Below are 23463 nucleotides of genomic sequence, written 5' to 3' on the forward strand. Positions count from 1 at the left end.
CTGAAAAACAGTGTATTATACAACACAATAAATACCGTAAGGCAGAGATTATAAAAATAATTTTACTGCGTCTATGTTAAATTGGTGGAAACATAAAGCAAAATAATTTGCCTATACCCAGTTTAGAATAGCAACTCTACTATGGAAAAATCCTTGCTGAGATATATTCTTGTACGCAAGGTAGAGAATCACAGGCAAACTTGTGAAGAAACTACTGTAAAGTTACTTTTTCCTACTGCTCAGTATGTTAGCAGTAAATTAATTTTACAAGCAAAATTTCCTATTGATTATTATATCTCAAAATATTAAATATATGGAGCTCAGTAAGTTCTCGGAAACGGCAAAAATTTTTGTAACTGTTATGATGGGTAACAAAGTGAATGAAATTTAATATAAATAGGGTTGTTAAAAGGGCACTGAAACAAGGTCCCCAGCTAAACAGACTAGTCATCAATACAACTCCCGTGACAGGAGAACTTTCGTTCTAAGGCTATTGCCAATCGGAATTAAGTGCCGTTCTGCACTTATTCATCTAATATGTTGCGACCCCACGGCCCTGGGGCAGACGAGACAGTACCAGTACGGTCCCTGCCGAGCCTACACCGTCCCGAGTAAACTCAAGCACAGCCTGTGAAGACTGATTTTATATCCTCGCGGTTGAGACTGTCTAAGTACAGATCCTAGCCAGTACTTCCCAGGAATTCTCCTGAGTCAAGCCCCGAGAGGAAGTCATCAATACACAAGCTCTTCGATTACTGCTACGGTAGGCGTGTTCTTCAGATCTTTCACCGATTAGAAAGGTATATTGGTTTCACGACAGCACTCGCCAGCCATTGCGAACATACGAGCACTGGCATCATTGAATTTATGCCCCATAAACTGCAAAACCCTTAACTGCCATCAAAGTCAGCTCGACTACATACTGTGAACAGCTGCTGTTGTTGGCGTAGGCAAATGCTTGGAGAACTGCTTTTTGAAATTTCTTTGCTTCGGAACATTATTCAGAATTCGGATCATTGTTATTAAATTATCTAAAATTTTAACCATGCATGCATTTCTGTCTCGTTTGCATTGTAATTAAATTATTTTCAATAATGCTGGTATTTAATACAGGTTATGAGGCTTTCTTATAAAAAGTGTATTTCTTGTGCCTTACATGTGATTATCATCAGCCTGTGCCTTGGTTATGGTGTATCTTGTACTTTACATGCCTTACATGTGATTATGTTCAGTAATATATATTTAGCAGCTGATATTTATAATAACTGAATTAAGAACTTTGTTTCCTTCTATTTGCGTAAAGACTTAATCGTTGAGTGATTCTTTTTTGTTTCATTTTTTTACTTAGGAAGAAGAGAGCAGCTAAATAAAGCTACTTCATTTTTAGACGGCTCAGCTATTTATGGATCTACAGTACAACAAACGAAAGTACTGCGATCATTTAGCAGAGGTATTTATTTTATATGATTAAAGATCAAATGAAACATGAAAAAAAGAATGATAAATAATTCTCTTTCAGGAGAAGTTCAGCTAGCTAGTTTTTGCAATGCATTTGAATTTAAATTCTAAATTTAAGAAGCTTATCTAGTACTTAATATTTTAAGCATTTAGCTACAAGAAACTTCTTGTAATATAGCAGAACACCTAAAAACTATGTTAATTACCTTAAGCAGAAACTCCCAATTTGAAGCAGACAAAAACAAAATACTCAGTACATTTCTTAAGTGCATATGATACTTATTCAAATCAGTATGTGTCTTCTCTTCATTGCCTTTTCAATAGTTTCCAAACCAAGGGCTCCACTTGAAAACAATATAGAAATTATTTACCATATTCCTGTTGTAAATACAATAACCATATCAGCCAAAAATTGGCTTTGAAAATGCCACAGAATATGCCTCAAACCGCTTAGAGGAAAGGAGATTACAGTTTCTGTTTCGATTAACCTATCTTGAATTGGGGACAATAAGACTGGGCACAGTCAACCATTAATATCATAGCTTTCTATCGAACTGTTCGTCTTTCCCTGAGTTTTATGATATTTCTTAAATACAAGACACTTACAGGCAATTCCGATTATAGTGAATGTTCAGCTACAATGACATTTGTTTCAGTTACTAGTCCAAACCAATATCCATAGGAAACGCAAATTAAAATTTTCGTTTATAATGTACCATCGACTTTTATTAAAGTGTACCTAAAAACCCTGCAAAGAAATTAGCAACATTTCTAGCAAAAGTTTTAAAATAGCGTATTGACAGCAACAACCTAATACATTAGCACTCGTTGGTTTTCCAGAGTTTTTCAATGAGGTATCAATCAGTGTTTTGTAGCTGCCTAAATACCTTCCTCGTTTGAATAATCCCTTTCATTTCTTTTGTTTATTGACAAAATTCTCCTGCCTTCGCCTGTCATACGTGCCATATGTATTTTTAACTGTTTTTTAACCTGCCATACAGTCTTGCAGTTATTGACACAAACGATGCAATTCTATGATATCATATGCTACTTTTTGCGATTTTTCGATTCTTCTGTTACTACTTTAGAGGAAAATTTTCTGACAATGGTATAGAATTCAAGATGAAAATGTTCATCAAATGCATTTTAAAATGATTGCTTAATCAATGCTTTTATGACTTAATTTTTTTCCAATTTAGGTCAACTTCGGACACAACTTATCAACAATACTCCGTACATGACATTTTCTGAAGGAGATGGCTACAGCTGCGGCACCCCGACAGAGCCTTTGAAATGCTTTGCAGCAGGTAAAACGTGCTAATTAAATATATGCACATATAATATTAAAAACCTAAAGTAATTTTTTTATCTATTTTTAATATAATTTTCAACATTATACGGATTTATTACAAATTCTTTTTGTCTTGAAAACAAAAGGCATAATTTTCTTTGAGTTTAGAATTATGATTTACTATTATGATTACTAGTAGTAATAGTAGTAGTAGTAGCAGTAGTGGTGGGGATGGTGGTGGTAGTAGTAGTACCTTCTTCCCCATACTGGGCAGTCAGGCTTAACATCTAAAAATTATTTAGTTTTAGCTGGGATACTGTTACGTAAGTCTGAAAACATATGACTGTTTATAATTGAAAATAGCTTCTAGAAATACATTATGGAATTTCGAATGTATTATAAGACTTAATAAGGATTTTGTTTAATTCTTGATTTTCTTTGTTCTGTTCGCTCTAGTGAATCAAAATCTGTCATTATTCTATGTATTGCTAATAAAATAAAGAAAGCATATTGAAAAGCGAAGCTATGATAAATAGTGTTCAATAATAAGGTATTACAGTTAATTTAAGAACATAGAATATAATTTGGCCTACACTAGTTAGACAGCCACCTCATGTTGTTATTTATCCATGTGTAATGAATGCATACATAGCGCACAATTTATTCTAGGAATTAACCGGATGAAAGCATTTCCTGCAAAGCTTTCTTCGGTACTTACAGTTTTTGGTCTCCTTTGCTCGGAACCAGCTCCTTTAAATCATTTCATTAACCTTGTCATTGAATCTCATTTATACGTGTCTATCGAAATGCCTTTTTATCACGGCGGTACATACCACGCTTTTCCTCAAAATGTATTTATCAGTAAGGTTATCTTCAAATGAGTTCTGGGAAAGAGAATATTCATATTTGTTCCCTCATAATACCACAACTCCAGCAAGAAAGAAGAAACTTTATGATTTTTAATGATTTTTGTTTTATAAATATAATTAACTTTATCTTAATTTTATCTTTTTAGGTGACCCACGCGTGAACATGCTTGTAGAGTTAACAGTCATGCACACTCTGTGGTACAGGGAGCATAACAGGCTAGCGGATGAGCTGAATAAAATCAATCCCCATCTGACTGATGAAATGTTATTTCAAGAAGCTCGTAAAATCTTAATCGCAGAATTACAGCATATAACTTACAATGAATTTCTGCCTCTATTATTAGGTGAGACGAGTTAGACTATAGTTTTGTTCATGAAATTCGAATACTGGAGTTGAAAATAAAATTTTAAATTTTAAAAACTATATTTTCATGTAAAATCAGTCTCTTATTTAATGACAGGCGTATTAAATATCGTGCACAAATAGTTAGATTTAATAGTTACTGATACAGCTGAATAAATGAAATATCTTTTCAGTTGCCAATTCAAGTAACATGTTTATCTTTAAACTAATGGCTCATGCGCATTTTAATTTCCTAAAGATATATTTCTCGTAAAACAGCGTTTAAGTATGTTTTCGTGCAAATTTGAAGAATGAAGATATAATTGAAATGGAGCTTAAAATCGTAATTTTGATACATAATTTCTATAGTACCATTCACATCTAAAATGTTAATACATGGAATCATGAATTTTTGTCGGGAGCATAACAGGTTAAAAAGATTTACTATTAAAAATTATAATTTAATTTATGTATATATTATGCATATAATGTATGTAATGCATGTATATAGTAAATGTACATATATATATATATATATATTACGGCTACAACTCGAAGTCTGGTCATAGCACAAAAGTCATTGCACTTTGGCAAATCAGTATTGGCCTAGTTTTAAATATACGGTAGTTTACCAACACTTCGTAAATCTGATAAAGAATCTATATGAAATGTTATATAAAACTACCAGAAAGGATTTCATATAAATAAATTATATTAAATATTTGAAGCACATAAGGAAGAGATATTTTTTTGACAAAAACAAGTGCAAACAAGCTAATAGAATTCATTCATTCCGATTTTAGTAACACTGTCAGGACTTGTGCTTCTCTTAATTTGCCTTGTAAACATGAATGGTTCTGAATAGGAACAGGGAGCTTACTCAAGCTATGTTCAGGAAGGTGTGAAGTAGACAACACAAGCAGGAAGGGTATACGAAACCCTTTATTTTCAATACTTTACAGGTATTTCCGAACTTCGGAATACAGAGACCAACCACTTGTGGTCTGAACGTAAGAATATAAAAACTATAACTAAAAGCTAACTTTGAATTAGTATACAAATGCCTAGCACTAAGATTGGCCTTTATTTAAAGAAAGGTACGTATGTAGTACGCCGAGCTGCTAAAACTACGATACGTCTGCAAATATCAAGAGGGCTAAACCTCTGGCCTTAAAGGCAACCAGCAACAGAGTGAAAACTCGTAAAACTACAGTGGCAACTGGCTTGCTTCCTAAAACTCCTTCTCTCTCTCTCTTGGCAAAAAGCCACAACTTAAGTACTTGGCGTTAGCAAGACAATTTGCATAAACAAGTTAAAGCATTAATTCTGGCCGGAAGTAGAAAATAAGAAGTGATAGTACAGTTTTAAAATAAAATAAACGTTAGTAAAACTTAGAATCCTTACAACACCATATCTATAGATAAGTAAATAATAAATAAGCTACAAGCATGCATTTTTAATAACAGAGTATTTTTGTTCCGTATACTTCAAATTGTTAACCAAGTTGGAGACTTTTATAGTTAGGAATATGCATTATTTTATTTGAGAGGGAATGCTGTTTCAAAATCAGAATGGCAGTTTTATAAATGTTCCCCTGTAATGGAATGCTAGTTTTTTATAATTTATTTCGAAAGATATTAGAAACAGCTTTTTATTTCTTTTCATGTATTTGTTAGTTTATCTGATACGATTTTTTTTTAAAAAAAAAGAGAGAGCATTATTTCAAACATAGAATTCGAAATAACATCTGCTATGGAGGAGTTACCTAAAATATCCACTCAGATTCTATATCAGATTCTCCATATTTTTGTCTTTTCAATGACTTACAATGGCTAAACGGTGTATGCGGACAATGACTTCGAGAAGCAATTACATCTGAGTTTCAGTCGGGACACATATATATAAAGATTTAAATGTTTGCTAAGCGAGTAGACAATAAAAATATTTAATGAAATGAATATCCTTCATTCAGAGCAAATGAAGAAATAAATATTTAAATTAAAAAGCTGAAATAAAAATATATAACTGAACTTAAAGCCATTTATTAAAAGGAGACTGTAATTGCTTGATATGCGTAACAAAAGGCTAAAACTACGCATCAAGTTATCAAAATAAACATTAAGTTCAAAGCAATTTGGTTGCTGAAAACTTAAAAAATAACAGGAAAGAATTATAAATTCATCCATCCTAACACAAACACCAGAATACAATCAAGAATGTAATAAAAGAAGCAAAAGATCAAGAAATCATACACGTGTCCTTTAGATATGGGACGTGCAAGTCGTAACTCTAGTTTGACATTTACAGCTGCACTGGGTGAATTTATGATAGCTTTTAATGTTTTTTTGATGTTCTTAACAACTAAGTTACAGAGAGCTTACTGAATAGTTTGGATAGTTTGATAAGTGCTTTTAGCATTTTGCGATGCGTTTAAAACAACGCAATTTACGTCTTTTTGCTTTCATATATAATTGCATAATATTACTTTTATTTTGTTATCTTTGCTTACACATTTAATCAACTCTTATATTTGTTATGAATCAGATAAATTTGTAGACATATTAGGTTAATTGGAAAAGCTGAAGAGATGAAAAATTAGCAACACCTTCGCCGGGACCGAACCGTGGACCTCTCAATTACGCGTTGAGCGTGCTGACCACTACACCACGAAGGCCTGCTAGGAAGGCGGGAGAAATACCTTATAAATTTATTTCTTTAATACTTTCATTTTCTGCTTACCTAGCAATCTTGTATTAGCATATAAACTATACTTTAAGTACTGCAGTTTAATGCTCAATGGAAACGTTTATTAATTTGTTTTTTTCACATATATATATTTCATCATTTTGAACAGTAAAGATATGCTCGAAAATTTGCATCATTTAACAATATTATCTTACACAACAAATAATATCTGAAATGATAGCTCATAGTTGCATTAGTCATAAAAGCATAATTCAAGAGAATTATTTAGGACATTAGGAGAATTATTTATTCATATTAATTAATGAGCAATTACATTTTTATAAAAACAAGCTGAAAACCAAAATACGTAAATTAATAGTAAATTTTAAACCCCATTAATTGTTGTCGGTTATAAAATTTGTTTTTAGTATTCCGATATAAATGTGAATTAAGTGCCTGCCTGTGTTAACATTTTTCAGGGGAAGATGCCATGAACGAATACGAGTTGAAAATTGATAATACCATGGAGTACGAAGACTATGATGACACTGTTGATCCCAGCGTCTTCAACGTTTTTGGTTCTGCAGCTTTCAGATTTGGTCACAGTCTTGCTCAGGTTAAAACTCATTTTTGTGTTTGAAACTTTAAATTGGTTACTCTGTCTCTTTGATGCAAAACTTTTCATCTGACATCTTATAGAAAGTGCTTACTAGTTTACTAGGCTTTACTAGTAAACAAGTAAGCAATTCTCTAACGAATCGAATAAGCGAACGCATGAAATTCTATCTATTTAAAATATACACTTATATATCATATACATATTTTTATATACTTAAAACTCACAATTTTATTTCCATAAAAATAACATCTTACATGTTTTCCAAAATAAAAGTTTTGAAAGTTAGGATTCCATTTTAAATTGCTTTGCAAATCACTGTCATCCTCAGCTTCAAAACAAAAAATAATAAATTAAACATTTTGACATTTTTCACTGTTTTCAAACACTGAGTTAATATATTTGTGTTTTAAGAGTTCGTACAAACTTTGTGTATAAACATGCCAGAAAACCAAAAAAATAAATAAATAAATAACCAAAACCTTTTAACCCATTTTTTAAAACTCCAAGTACTAACAGTTTTTACAGGTGAAGATATCCTGAGCAAATTCGAATATCTTCATCAAATTACATCCCAAATATGAGCAGGTGCTATGGAAGCTATGGAAGCATCCAAAATTCTAGCCTAATTCGAAACTTCTGTATAAATTCAGAATGTTCCTTTCAGTATATATTCCTGAACTCCTGAAATGTTATAAATATTTAATAGTTTTTTAATCAATTTTATTATGTGCTGTTTCATGTCCTAAATATATCAGCAAAGATATCAGCATTTTTAAGAGAAATTAATGACTTTTCCTACTTTTTCATCAATTTTATGTTTCGAAGTATGAGATTTATAATTATGCTTGGTTTCGATTACCAGCTTGGTAAAATAAACCCGTCTGGAGTTAGAAATTTTATATAAACTCATAAATACTTCTCAGCATTATGGCGAAAGTGTTGATTATACATTCCCCAAGATTTGCAGTCCAATGTTAAATAATAATAATAATAGATAGATAGAAAGAAAAGTTTTCATTGGCTTCTCCTCTCAGCGAGTTGTAAGGTTTCCCAGAAGTTTTGTATTAAATTAATGCCTTGTAATAAAACAAATACTAGAGATATCTAGCTAAAAGGGGTTAGGAATGATGCTCTACGAAAGCTGCCAAAGGGTCTTTATCGAACTCAAGAAATCTGCACTTAAATACATTAACTAGTTTGCGTCCTGGTGAGAGCCGACGAAAGTAAAAACGAGAGTAACGGCAAGATAATAAGATAACTGTTTAATTAATACAAAAACTGAATATCTTACATTTGATGGCCTTTAATATAAGCCTAAAATTTCTCTCTGTTAATAGAGTTTACAAAAAACATTTACAAGGGTTTGTCTTCCTTTTTACAATAAGACTGGTTATATAGTTTTGGCTGGCAAACATGTTGAAAAATTTCAAACCTTCCATTCAACTCTGTTGTTCCTGACATGTTTTTTCTTTTTCTAGCTTTATTCATTGTAAAAAGATTGAATCTAGGTAAGATTAACATCAGAGCTCTCATCAGAAAATAAACTGTCTGCAATGAACGTATCTGCGTAACAAAAGAAGACAAATTTTCTTTCTTACACAGAATACTGTGATTATAAAAATAAAATTAGTTCTTCGAAGAAACTAATTTTGTTCTTATAATCAAATAAGGAAATGTAATTTTATTTTTGTAATAACAGAATTCTAGTTTCGAAATCCAATTTTGTTTGAAACATTTTATCGTAAAAGAGAGTTTTATGAAGTTCACATAAATGACGGTAGTTCAGTATTTTAGATATTTCCTCATCCAAATTAAACGAATATTAATATAGATGGTTGTGGTGAGGAAAGAAGAGATTTGACAAAAAGTCGCAGGAACTATTTGAAATTCGTGGAATAAAAAAAAATATTTATTATGAATTTATTCAATGCAGTTTAGATATATTCCAGTCAAGTAGCCATGTACGGTTTACATACCTATTTCAGTAGCCATTTTTAGCAGTAGTTTGTAGTCTAAAGTACTGTTAAAACTGTGATGAAGCAAGATGCAAGGAGCATGAAAATGCAACCTAAAAATTGCTACTTAAAAGGTGAGATCTAATTTTCTCATGGAAAAAATTTTAGAGAATGCTTTGTACATTTCATTGAGTTACTTATTCATTTCATAATGTTATAAAACTTGAGCAATTCAAATCTTAACCTATTTAGAAACACATACAGTAAACCTTAAGTATAGATTTTAATTTATATAAAATATGTTTCTTAAAGCAAATTTAATAAGAAAAATTTAACATTAAAATAAGAATTTTACAAAGACACTTTGCAAATATTTTAACAAATTTTATTCATCATAATTAATGCTTTACATAAAAAATATATATTACTACTATATTTGTATTAAGTATTATATTTGACTGCCTTTTCTCTGAATTATCAATCTAAATCTTGCTTTGCAAGAAAGATTTAGATTGATAGTTCATTTATAAGGGATCATTTATTTCATTTAACTGTGCTGTTTTCTTCCAATGCTCATAAATTCTATTCCAATGCTTTCCATAGTTTACGTTTGTTTCAGGTTTGCGTTCAGAAAGAACTGTTTCATAACCGCAGCAGACCAAAAGAGGAAACATAAAAAACTACTGTTTAATACCTGTCTCTATTGTCATTTTTTAAAGAAAATTTTAGGATAGTTTCCGATATATGTGTTGTTTACTTGATGGAATTATCTTCATACAGAGTTCTGGGCACAAAATGTTGGGATTTCTCCTTTAAATATGAGAATTAAATGATTAATTTATAGTTTTGATTTCGAAATTTTTCCGCAGTTTTTCACTGCAGTTTTTCGCTTTATCGAAACCGATAGCAATCATAAATTCTTTACTGAAACTGTCTTTAATTTTATGAAATGAAGCTTGTAATTATTTTTCTGTGCTCTTTTGATAGCAAATCTATTTTGTATTACAGTAATTTGAATAAATTCCTCTTCTATAACAATTCACAAATATTTTTATTTCAGTATGGCTAAATAATTTTTATCAAGAATTTTATGGCATATTCTAAGTACGTTTATGTCAAAGGAGATGTTATCGTGCGCTTTTAAAGACTGAAAGATTTTGGTGCTTTTTAAGATTTAAATACTCTTTTTCTATATATACACTGTTACCGTAACAGGATTAACAATTAAAGACATTACAATATTTCTTTAATTGGGGGGGGTGATTTTCTTTTGAAATTTAAAACTTTACATCTGAAACAGCTGTACACATTTTCTCTAGTAAACATTGTTAGTTTTTTTAATACATATTAGGTATGTTTGGATGCTTTACCTTTATTACGAAACCTATTGCTTATCTTGCGTGTTAAAATATTAACTCGGAAATATCTACAGTATTTTTTTAAATTACAAATTGAAGAAATTCCTTTTAAAAAAAAAAACGAAAAAAGCATGACATTCGATCGAAAACATTTTCACATGTACCATTTTAGAAGCAAGTAATATTTAACTGCATTAGACATTAACGTAGACGCAAACAATATTTATTTTAGCTGAAAACAATTGTCTTCTATCATGAATAAAATAGTTTTTATTTTTATTTTGTGATAATTTATTATGCAATGAAGCTGAGGTTGGCGCAACTGAAAAGGTAACAAATCTACAGTCTTGGCATAAGTTTTGTAGGTAATTTATTAGAGTGCATCGAGTTTAACATTTCAAGCATTTCTTAATTTAATATGATTTTAATACACACTGGACTAGTAATTACTTTGTATTTGAGAATTATTCTATTCTGAAATGATATTATTTCTATTTGTTCCTCTTACTTTATATTTAAATTAGTTTTTATTAATGTAACAGGGAACACTGGACCTTATTGGACCGGATAATAAAACAGAAGGAAATGTTTTGCTGCATGAAACATTTTTCAATCCCCAGTTGCTCTACCACAATGGTCTTGATTTACTACTCAGAGGGGCAGCTTTTCAAAGAGCACATTCAGTGGACAGTTACATCACAAATGAAGTAATTCAAAACTCATTTCTCAAAATTGTTAATTGTCTTGTATATGATGCGCCATCTGGCTTCCGTTTATTCATTATTGCATTTATTTATGCTTTACATAAAAAATAATCTCTCTTTGATATATGTTTTATATGAATACATAAGACTTGCACACTGACGCTGTTTTGCATTTCCATATGTATAACAAAGCATTCTAATTATTGTTTGAGGATTATATTTTTAATTGATACCAATTTAAAATATAAATAGTAAATATAAAACTTACCACAAATTTATTAATTTTTTAACAACCGTTACCAGTAACATGCAAATTATTAGGGAAGTATTAATTTTATAAATAAAGGTTAATTTAATTGTTAGATACAGGGTATCATCTAAAGTGTTATTCATAAATGTTCTAAAAACTATATAACTCAGCAAGAGCAATTATGTCTAACTTTCATAAATATATCACTTTTATTTTTAAATTTTAATATGCCCCTTTTTTATTATTACTCCTTGATGGCATTTGATACAGAGGAGTCAAGGTTTTAATTAATTGCCAAGGAAAACTAGATTTTTTTTAAATTTTAATGATTTTATATTGATTCAACATTCTAAAAGTTATCTACTATGAATTCGAAACAAAGTCTGTTAATTCATCTTCGTGCCGCCCAGACGATATAGTGGTTAGGGGAGCCTGACTGCGAGACCGAAGGGCCTAGTTTCGAATCCCGGAGAAGGTATGAATTTAAAATTGTCTGTCCCTTCATAGGAGGTAACGTTGGCCGCCTGTTAGGTGCCTCCACAATAAAATGGCCATCACTTCTGGCCTCAGGACTGTCCAATGCAGTTATAGGCAAGTGCCCGCCATTGTAAAAAAAATTCATCTACGGTGGATGGTCTTACATCTCATTACCTAGTGTAGTATAACACCTGTAGACCTTATATGAAGAATACCATGCACGATATTTACAGATGGATAAGTCTGTAACACTGCATTCACATTAGTACGGCGGTTTGAAAGTCGGTAAGGTGATATAAAATGCTTTCTACTAATACAATTATATAGTGAAATGGAAGTTTTTGCTTCTAAAACTTATATTTAACCACACTAGAGTAACTTGTTCACCTTCATAGCATTCTTAAAATTTTTATGAAAGAAATTTTAAGCAGTTACTAGTTAATTTAGATTTTTCCGTAAAATTCAAAGCAGTTTTTCTGTGAAAATTGAATTTTTCCAACATTAAAACTCTTAATGCTTGTGCAAATGTATTCCCATTTATACAAAATTATTACTGCGACTATAGAACACCTGATTAGCCAGTATTAATTAGAGGGTCATCAAAACAAATAACTTAATAGTTTTAATAAGCGGCCTGTTTTGTTTATTTAATAAGCAGCCTATTAGTATGAATATTATATCAATAATTAAATTATGTGAAGAAACTGTTAACACAGACTTTCAAATTTTCGCAATTATTTATTGCCTGAAAGCAGCCAAACCACGTCTCATTTTCTGCATGTTCGTGTAAATTACCGTTTTGCGGCAAATGTACTTTTAAATTATATTTCTTGCCCTTGATATATTCCAAATCATCTTGGAAATAAAGATTCTGAATCCAATGAACAATGATCTTTTCTGCTACTCCAATCTCTAGAAATGTTAGTGCACAAGGCAGTTGGAATAAATACCGCTACTCGAAATGTTTCGAGTATTAATGTGCTTCTTACAATTAGTAGTAAATCGTTGGCAGTAAGCCAGAATGCTAATAATCTTACAAAGGAATAAATAATGTTCGAATGAATTAATTAGTAACCCATTCGGTTCACGCCGAAGTTATCAAAATTCAAAAATTATATGAGAAATAAAATTAGTGTCAGATCTTTGTTCAGCCTTTACTTCGGGATCAACTTCAGATCTTAATTCATACTGAGACCAGTTTTTCTCCTTCTAATCGAGCCATGGTAGACCATTCTACTACAAAGTACATGTCGGTATAAGCTGAGGTTCAAAACCATGAGATGCAATGTCGCAGATTGTTTTTTAGAAGAGCCATGATTCCGACGTCTAATAGGTATACTTCTATAATTCGAGATGTTCTATCTGTAACAAAAGTTTCCCACTTGCGTGGATGAACGGATAGGCAAGACCTTGGGATCCACTTGGGCATAAATTTCAAAATTAAATTTTCTTAAAGTATTCAGGGGAGCTCGAAATAACCTGGTCAACAAGTATGCGACACAGAGTTCTAATCAAAGAATAGATACTTGTTTTATAGGCCCGACTTTAGTCTTTGATACCGAAAGATTAATACTAACCATACCATTGCATTTTTGGCAACAGTGGATGGCTGCTGCATAGGCCAACGAAGAAGCATCACAAAACCCACGTAGTTTAATAGCACTGTCTGTTGAAAGTATGACTCATCTCTGAAATTCACAATTATTGATTTGACTGAACGTCTGTTGAAATTTCAACCAGTCATATGAGAAGTGTTGAGGAATAACTTGTAAGGTTTATCCTAAGTTTTTAACAGTTATCTTTAATTAAAGCTACTTTCCTATCCCTCCTAATTTCAGCTTACAATTTCCTACCAGAATGCGTTTTTAGAATCATGGTTAATGCAAATTGTAAGAGCGGTATTTAAGTTTCACGGACTTCGTTACAGAGTCAGAGATTCTAACTAGCGCGCGTTTGCCTTGTAGCTACTCTCTCTCTAAGCTATTACTACGCCCGACCGTATTTCAGGCCTTTGATAGCTTCGCCAGTTTAGTTGATATTTACGGGCGAACTACTCAGAATTTTGATAACTTCGGCTATACCTTTTTAGTTAAGCATTAGTTAAGTTTTATTTCTTAGTACTTTTGAATTCAAGCCCAAGTGGAGGCTTTTCTGTACGCTCTGAGAAAGGAGCCGACTGTTAAATTCTTATTTTGAGAAATAAAGGGTAATTAGACCTTCTTTAGTTTACGTTCCTGAACTAATGCGATTATTCGTTTGCCAGTTCACGAGTTTCCTGCACACTTAGCTGTTAGAGAAAAGGTTGGAACCCCACAAACTGATCCCAGTCACTTTTAACAAACCATACGTTTCGTAGAATATTTTAATCCCTATAATGCAAAAAATAGCATACTATATATTATGAGACCTCCCAGGAACATACTGAAAAACAGCGTTTATTACATCTTTAATTTGAATCCTAAAACACATTTGTTGTAGTGTAGCTGTCATGCTTACCTGTTTATCGCGGTTCACAAGTCTCAGAATCTGTTAAAAGGGTATTGTGATCTATATCGCCACCCGTCTTTAAAAATATCAGTTACATTTAAAACTGTGTAAAAAATAACTTTAGATAAATGTTGGTTTTATGGAGTTTGCATTTCGAGGAAGATAGGTATTAGAGTTCAATTAAGGGGGAGTTCTGCCTGATTTTAAATTTCATATTAGCATTCTCTACCATATATACTTGTTATCGTTTCTATTTTCTGATTATAGTATATTCAAATATCGTCGAACTAAGATGTCTCGTATTCCACTTCAATTAACTATTATGCAACTAATCCTACTTCTACCACTTTAGACTGAGACTTTCTCTGCAGCTTTTGTATAAGGCAATTCCCGGCATACCATGATAATGTCTTATTGTTTTCCAGAACGCCATGATTGACACAATGTACTGAGAAATGCGAGAAAACCTTTTAATTATTATTCAGAAACCCTATTTTGGTACTTTCTATTAAATTTCTTTTGCGTTTGCCTTTCTCTTTTGTTTAATATTACCTTTATTCATTGCTTCTTTCATTATCATCATCGATTATTTAGACTTTGTTGCAATACCGATATCTTTTGGGGATGAATCCATTTCTTCCTCTTGTACGTTACGTGTTTACGGCAGCAGTGTATGCTACACGAGTTTTTACGCGTTATTTAAAAGATTCTATATAAAGGCCTTCTCAGCCCGAGAAATGTTTTACACATATCTTTCATAAATTAAGTTTGTATATGTTAGAATGACGCCACTTGCTATTCAAATTATTTTTAGACACTGGCGTTTTCAATTAAGACGGGATTAAGTAACACATTATAATATATAGAGTTTGTTCGTATCCAAGTTTTCATATCCATAAAGTTAGTTTCATTCTCTCAAAAATGCATTCGTTATCAGTCATAAATATCTTATTTGCAGGCTTTTCTATTATGAATTGTTTCAAACACTTTCGTGATTGCTTTCGTGAGTATTAAAATAGGTGCTCTTTCGTATTAAACAATATCTTTAGTATATCCCATTGTTGCTCTAAACTTAAATTCTCTGCTTTGCAGCTTGTATTTAATTTAACGCCCTAACTTAGGTTTTCCAGGTGTCTCATCGGCAACCCAAGAATAAAGTTATGACTGCTAAATAAACAATAGCCAAAAATCTACCTGAACCGCGAATGGTAATCTAAGTTCAAATAATGCCCAACAGAAAAAGAAGATCCAGTTGCTTGCGAACGACACGCACCAGCATGAGCCGCTAAGAATTTACAGTTTTAAAAGTAAAATAACTAGACATCTGGAAGTATTCGAACGCTCAGCTCTAAACTCCCTCTTATCTCCAGTGGGGTTTTAAAGTCACTATCAGCTGGCAATGCAAGAGCAGCCGCCTAAAAACGCCCAGAAGAAACAGGATAGTACAAGAATTTAACATTTAACTGTTAGGAAATTAAGACAACTGCCACAGCATAAATAATAAAATAGAGGCCTAGTTCGAATGAATAAAAAACGAATGAATTCGCCCTAGTAAGCGAATGAATAAAAAATTGTTTAATTATTCTGAATGTGCATTTCAGGTTCGCGAGCATCTTTTTCAACCAGCTGATCGGGATTATGGACATGATTTAGCTGCTGTTGGAATACAGAGAGGAAGAGATCATGGATTACCATCCTATCCCAAATGGAGAGAAGTTTGTGGACTGAGTGAAATAAAAACTTGGGATGATCTTCTTTCCGCGATGGATTTAGAACATGCTGAGAAATTAAAGGATGCTTATGAGTAAGCATAAAATTATATACTTATGATATCCTAAATTATGCTATATATGGAATGCTGAAGCATGATAATGAAAAAGGTGGATGAGAGCTTCTCATTAAAAAATGTTTTCTGTCTTCAACATCTATTCCGTCTTTCTTTCTATAATAAAAGAATTGTATATTTCTATAAGGATGAAAATTGTGAGATAAAACTTCTTTAATATTTGATGTGAACGTCTGATTGCTTTAATTTTTCCTTTAATATTGACCAAAAATATTAGCTGTCTCAATTGAGCCAAGTCATTTGAATCTCGGTTTGTGTATTAAGCCGTTGTTTCATATTTAAGGTCAGTGGACGATATAGATTTGATACCCGGAGCTTTGTCTGAAAATCATGTAGAGGGATCGCTTCTCGGACCAACTTATTTATGTATCATTGGAAGACAATTTAAGAAGACAAGAAAAGGCGATAGATTCTGGTTTGAAAGACAGAAAGAACTCACTTCTTTTACGGAAGGTAAAATTTTTGTTTTACTTGCATTTAACACTACAATGTGACATCTTGTAATAATTTATGAAACATTTTTTTTTACATTTCTTGTTCTTGTTTGTTCAAAAGACTTTCGGAAAAGTCATATTTTACTTTACTTTAAGTACAACTATAGGACATCAAGTAATCAGTAATTAAACTTATATTTTTACATTTCTTATCTCTATCTTTTCAAGCAAGTTCGAGGAAAGTTCCCATCACATACATGAAAATCGAAATAGTTGAATTTGGCTGTTAGACCAAATTCAACTATCAAGACTACCATTATTTGTTATGAATTTGGCTGTTAGAAAATTATTACCTTATGGTGAAACTGAAAAACAACGAAAAAGAAATTTAGGAATTGCATGTAATTATTGATTAACCATTAATACGATTACCATTAATACGATTTTGTTTAATTAAATTTATAATTCACTTCAATTTTTACATTATTCTGTGACATTATTCATTTTTTTCTTGTCAAATCGGATGCAGAGAACTTTTTTTTTTGTGGGGGGGGGCAGATAATAAGATTGTTTCTAATAAAAATGGATTTAATACTTTTGGCTTGAATGGAAATCAAGTATTATGAATAAAAACCGAATTAATTACTTGAAACAATGAACTTAGTGCTGACAGTAAAACATGGTTGATAAGATGCGGTAATTTCGAATCGTGTTTGCTGTGGCAATAGTTATTAGGTTCTAATGAAGATATGAGAGTCCATCAAATGTATTCAAGTATACTAAACTGATTTTAAGAAATCTAGAGTATTTGGCCTGCGCAGCAGTTTTAAATTCTGCCAAGGCAGTAATCCAAAACAGCAGGCATTTGTGTTCATGTTTAGCTGTTCTAAGAATATAACTGCCCTAATGACATCCAATAAAACTCCCAAATCTTCGTATCTAAACCCTACACGTATATTTAGAAAAGCTGGAATTAAGAACTGTAAAACAAGCTGTTCCGTCTAAGGTAGAGCTAATACTTCTGATATCAGAAGAATTAGAAAACTTTCACCCTAAAATTACTTTCAAATTTATCAAATTAGTTCCAACAAGGATAAAATGTGTTCGTCGAGCAAATGGAGATCAAACTAAATTTTGAAATACTATATTTAATATTTATTTATTTATTACAAATGCCCAGAAGATTGTCTATGACGCCATTAGATCTCTAGCCTTCCAATATTTATGCGGGCAAACAGTCATGGCGGACATGAAAGAGCGGACACCCTTGCTAAAATGGCGGCACTTTGGGATGGGACTAATAATTTTTATATCCAAGATTCAAGAAAAAAGACCATTGCTGAAAGGAAAAACTGGATTTATACAGAATGAAATTTTTGCTGGGAGTCGTCTAATAAGAAAAACGAGTTAATGAAAAATATAAAGTTAAACAAGAAGATGAATATTATAAATAATGTTGATATAAATCAGGTACTGACTAATCATGGGCGTTTCCCGGCTTATTTAAACCGGTTCCATCTATAGAATAATGATAAATGCTTAATTTGTGATAAGTTTGGGAACGCCAGGCACTTCGTCGATGAATGTACGCTTACCCAAAGTGCAAGAGAGAAATATAGAAAAAATTTTAAGAAAGATTTTAAAAGGAACTATTCAAATTTGAAAGATTTTGCAGAGACAATAATGAAGATTATAAATACGAACAAAGATAGAGTTGGGATTCGGCACTGAGACTCAGATTTTGGACTTTATATGTTTTCCCCCTTTATATTTGTTTTTTTCTGGCCATTCCCATTTTTTTATCATACAGCCGGCTTGTGCCGGCTAGGAGGATCGGGGCTGTGCTCTTATAATAATAATAATAATAATAATAATAATAATAATAATAATAATAATAATAATAATAATCCATCGAATTTGTCAGAAAGTTTGCCCTGCTTATGTATTGGGACAATAATAGCTTTCTTCTAAATGGCTGGTACGTTAGAGTTCCAGCTTCTGTTGATCAGCATTAAAAGCACTGAAAACCATTAGGCCCAAGCTTCTTAATAAATTCTGGGTGAAGACAGTCTGGACAGACTTCTTCCGTTTTTAAGGTACTTAATGGAGTCTTCGAGTTCAAATTTGGTAAAGTCGGCACTAAACACCCACTGATGCGGGCCAAGACCAGATATAGCTTTGTGAATGTTACTTTTCAGCATTTTTTGAGTTCTCCTGTAATCTTGACTCAGTCTCTGTGATTAAGAATAAAACGAGATAAATGCATTTGAAGTATCTTTGTCCCTAGTTAAAATTCCATGACGATCCTTGAAGAGGGCCCTAGTAATTTGGGAACGGCCAGCCTTTATATTGTTAACATGCTTAAAAGCTTTCTTAGAATCAGATTTATAATTCATCATGCTGATAAAAGAATTAAAACTTTTCCACTTTGCCTAATAAATTTTCTTTTAAAGGTAAGCAACACATTTTCTTCAGTTTTGTACTTTTTCGGCCCTCTTTGACTGCTCAGCAGAAATACGATCCTTGTTGCACTGGTCTCTCGGGGCCTGGAGATGCGGAGACCATAATGGTTTGTAATTGCTAGGTTTTCCTCTGCGAATACACTTTTTAGCAACTTTGTGGATTGTCTCACAGAACCTCTTAAACGAAGTATCAATGCTCCCAATATGGAATGTATTATCATCTTCAAAAATCTGTTCTAGATCTGCAGTAAATGCATTCCAATTGGACTTTTTTAAAGTTCCATCTGCGTTGTAATCTACTATATTTGGCATTTCTTTTTATAGGAGTAGTTTCCTTGATTGTTGTAATGATCGCTCTGTGTCCAGAGCCGGGGTCATGAGTTACATTTCTTACGGCGTTAGTTTCTAGACCGTCTGAAACCATAGTTAGGTCAGGATTTGTAGATCTGCCGTCGTAATGGAGAACATCGGAACATCAGGCCGAAGAGTGAGAACATCGGATAGGTGGTATAGAAGATTTAAAGGAGTTGAGTTGAGAAGATCTTCTATTACTCTGCCTGCACTATTGTAGTCAGCATAGTTCCATCTAGTGCTATGAGCATTGAAATCACCCATTAGGACTGTCTTTCTGGAGAAAGAGAGAGTGTCGAAATTTAATTTTGTGTTACCAGGTGGGCTGTAGCACATAAAAATTGTAAAACGGACATCGGTTTTGCAAATGTCAGTGCAAACTAACTCAGTGCCACTGATAGAGCCTAAGTCACTAATAATTGTGAAAGAAGAAGTAAGAGATTTCTTTAGTCCAACATGAATACCACTTGCGACTCGTCTTGATTTAGGTAATATATGTAAGGAGTATCCAGGGAAATTGTGGAATTTTAAGGATTCTGAAGTCGGATTAGCTTCATCAATGGAAAACACATCACCATCCTTCTTATCTGGAACAGTTAGGAGTGTTGAGTCCTTTTTTCATTTGAGAGGCCGCCAGCATTCGACTGAAGCAGTCTCAAAGCTTTACACATCTTGCAAAAATTCTGAGTAAAATGTCCAGAGACACAAGGAAGGAGGCAAAGCCGTAGAAGATTTAATATTAACCAGGGTACTCCGCGTGGAGGTCTGCTACATTACACCTCATATATTTAATGTTATTCTGCCCTCGCATTCATCATCCTTTTTAAGTTTTCCAGCAGTTTAGTGTAAATGTTTAATTGTTTGTAAACTGTCTTTTTTTATTAATTTTTAGTTAAATACACTGTTTGAAACACGGTGCTACGTTTATATATTACTAAACACAGTGCTATGCTATTTCTTTACTCACTTTAAGTCATCATTTAAGCAATGCATAATGCTCGTCGAAGCCACTGCATTCATAAATTTCTCTTTGAATATGAAATAACTTTGAGAAATTTGCTTTTGATTTCTATCAGATATTATCAAACTTTTAATAACTATTGAGTATCATTAAATTACCATGCAGTTAAATATGTGTTCTGTTTAGTTACCTGATCTTGTAAAATTAAATATGTATATTACAAGTTTGGAAGCATTGAAAATTTGCTTCAATAGAATAATTATAATTTTAAAAAAACTGCATTTTGTGGTATCCACTACTAAACCATCGTACCGAAATTACCATAGCCTACAAAGTCACTTCCTGAATTACTGAAAACCTCTGCGTAATCTTCATTGTGTTGAATATTTTATTATACAAATGAGCATGGTTTCGTTCCAAATTAAAGATACGTTTATTAAATTAAAACAAGTGCCTCGAAACGAAAGGCTGGGAAACGGAATTATGTTTAATAAATTTAAAGAAAGAAAAGAATTTCTTTTAACTTCCAGCAGAAAATTTCAAAGTACATACTTAAAAGAACTTAAATATAGCTCTTGTTTCTTAGAGCTAAGAGCTGAAGAACTGCTTTATAGAAGCCGAATTTGTAATACATGATAGTAGAAACACTTTTTATGAATTAAACTGACGGTAACACTGATTGAAATATTTTCCGTTAAACATGTTATAATAAACTACATCAAACAGCATTTTAATTATAAAGAAGTTCATATGCTATCACATTATGAGCAACGCAGTTTTATAATTTGAAAGATAAGTTAAAAATCTCCTGTCCCAAGATCGGCTTTGCAATTTAGCAGAAAACGTATGAAGAATTTTTCCGCAAGACTCGTAACAACTGTGAAGAATGGCAATTTGGCAGGCTACATCAACAATTAATATTGCTCGTATTGTAACATTATAATAACACAAACATTGCAGAATATAGACGTTTCTAACGTCAAAATTAACATATCTGTTATTAAAGCACGCAAACTACCAGAAGTTTATATTGTTTATACAAAATATGTAATGAAAAAGCATTACAGTTAACGTGAATTACATTTTTGCATTATTTTATAGAAGTTTTATATTCTTGCAATACAAACGATATTTGAAATCAGTTTCATGAAAATAAATTCATTCGTGGTTTATTTAATTTACGTATTTTAGGGCAACTGAAAGAAATATACAAATCCAACATGGCAAGGATAATTTGTGATAATTCGGACAGCATTGATATGATACAAAAGCATCCTTTCAGAATTCCATCTGTAGAGTAAGTACTGAAGTTAATGTTAAATCTGACACTGTTAATGTTAAATCTGATAGATATTGTCTTTTTATTTGTTTGAAAAATGTTAATGTTAAATCTAATATATACCATCTTTATATTTGAATATGTAAAATGTACTCTCTATTCAAGATTTATCAGTTCGTCAGCAGCCGAGCAGCAAAATTGCTGAATACTGGCAGCTTGACACGTGTTCAAATCCCCGGCAAATGAGCTAGCTGCATGGAACTTTTCAGGTTTTCCCCAGGTGAACGGGGATATGAGCCAGTTTCCTTAAAGTCTGCTCCACGAAGGCATCTCCTCCTAAGGAAGATAGCCCTCGATTGCTTTGCCATAATCTAAATAATTCAATTCAATACATCCAAGATTTTTTTATGATCTAGCACTTAATATTTGCTAACAGCGAAGGTTGGTAATTGTTGCCTTCTTCATATGTCAAGAGTGTTATAATTTGCTAACAGTCGTAATTATGAAGTTCGTTTCTTGTTGTAGCAAACTGATAGCGAGGACATTTTCAGTTTTTCCTGCAGAAGAGGAGTCAAAAGACGCCTAGCAAACATACGGAGATTGTAAAAGAACCGAAATATAGGAACTTTTGAATAGGAAACAATGATATCCAAAGTAATCCTGACTGAATACGTTCTTTATGATATTAGGAATAACAGTATTTTCTTTATCGTATTGTACAAAGAGGCATTAGTTTAGATACAGTATCAAGAGCTTTCTTAATATCAACTTTTCCTCATACTTTGTTATATTACTTTAAACTGTGCTTAAAACTCGAGCTCAGAGAGGTCACCGTGAATTACCGCATTTCTTTGCATAGGATGACCACTCCCACACTAAAATCCACGCCATTCACTGTACTGTGTTTCGCCCGGCTCTAAGCATAGCCATCATAAGCAATTGCTTAGGGCTCCATTTTTCGGAAAGAGAAAGCCACGTTGCTTTCAAGAACGGCAGTTTTTTTTTTTTTTTTTTTTTTTTTTTTTTTTTTTTTCGTGGAGTGGCAGGTACAAATTATTAAACAGTGTATAGTGCTATAAGCGACTGAGCCGTACTTACAAATATTTGAACATCCTTACGTAAAATCTTAAAAAAATGACCTGCAAATTTTCTTGATTTATTATAGGGATGATCATGGGCAGATTGGGCTACCGGAAATTCTGGAAAATTCACGAGGCGCCGGTACCTGTGTCTGTTTTGTTACTTGAAATCGATGGTTTAAACACTTGAGACATTAATCATAACTATGGAATTCATGCAGATAAATCGATAAAATCATCGTAGAAAGAAAAAGATGTAACGCCACTCAAAAATTCGAAAGATAAACTAACGGTAATGATATTAAACTCGACGCCTTAAATCCCGCCGTCGTTAGCTCGCCGCAGATTCATAACTGTTTGTTATGAATCTGCGGCGAGCTATGACATTTTTGTTATGAATCTGTTGCAATGCAATTTTTATGTCCGCCACCTGGAAGGTTTCGTAAAAAGTTATTAAGGTGCCTGCATCTTTATGCAAGTAGGCAGCCGCTCGCTAAGATTGAGAACTTAACATGGCTATCCCAACAGCACTGTTGAGGACTGCTTTCTTTATAA

At 32.4% G+C, this 23463-nt stretch overlaps 1 protein-coding gene across 1 annotated transcript in view; it reads left to right on the forward strand.

Moving 5' to 3' along the window:
• LOC118189021 (immunomodulatory peroxidase-like) overlaps positions 1-23463 on the forward strand; it is a 91261-nt gene that overhangs the window by 62919 nt on the left and 4879 nt on the right. The window contains exons 11-18 of the mRNA XM_085806933.1: positions 1349-1450; positions 2658-2765; positions 3765-3962; positions 7126-7262; positions 11121-11285; positions 16098-16300; positions 16626-16795; positions 21742-21847. Coding sequence (XP_085663059.1) covers positions 1349-1450; positions 2658-2765; positions 3765-3962; positions 7126-7262; positions 11121-11285; positions 16098-16300; positions 16626-16795; positions 21742-21847 — 1189 coding nt within the window. The remainder of the gene's footprint in view (positions 1-1348; positions 1451-2657; positions 2766-3764; positions 3963-7125; positions 7263-11120; positions 11286-16097; positions 16301-16625; positions 16796-21741; positions 21848-23463) is intronic.

Source organism: Stegodyphus dumicola, chromosome X1 (genome assembly GCF_044657685.1).
Source record: "Stegodyphus dumicola isolate Sdum_Otavi_A_Nest chromosome X1, ASM4465768v1".
Lineage (NCBI taxonomy): Eukaryota > Metazoa > Arthropoda > Arachnida > Araneae > Eresidae > Stegodyphus > Stegodyphus dumicola.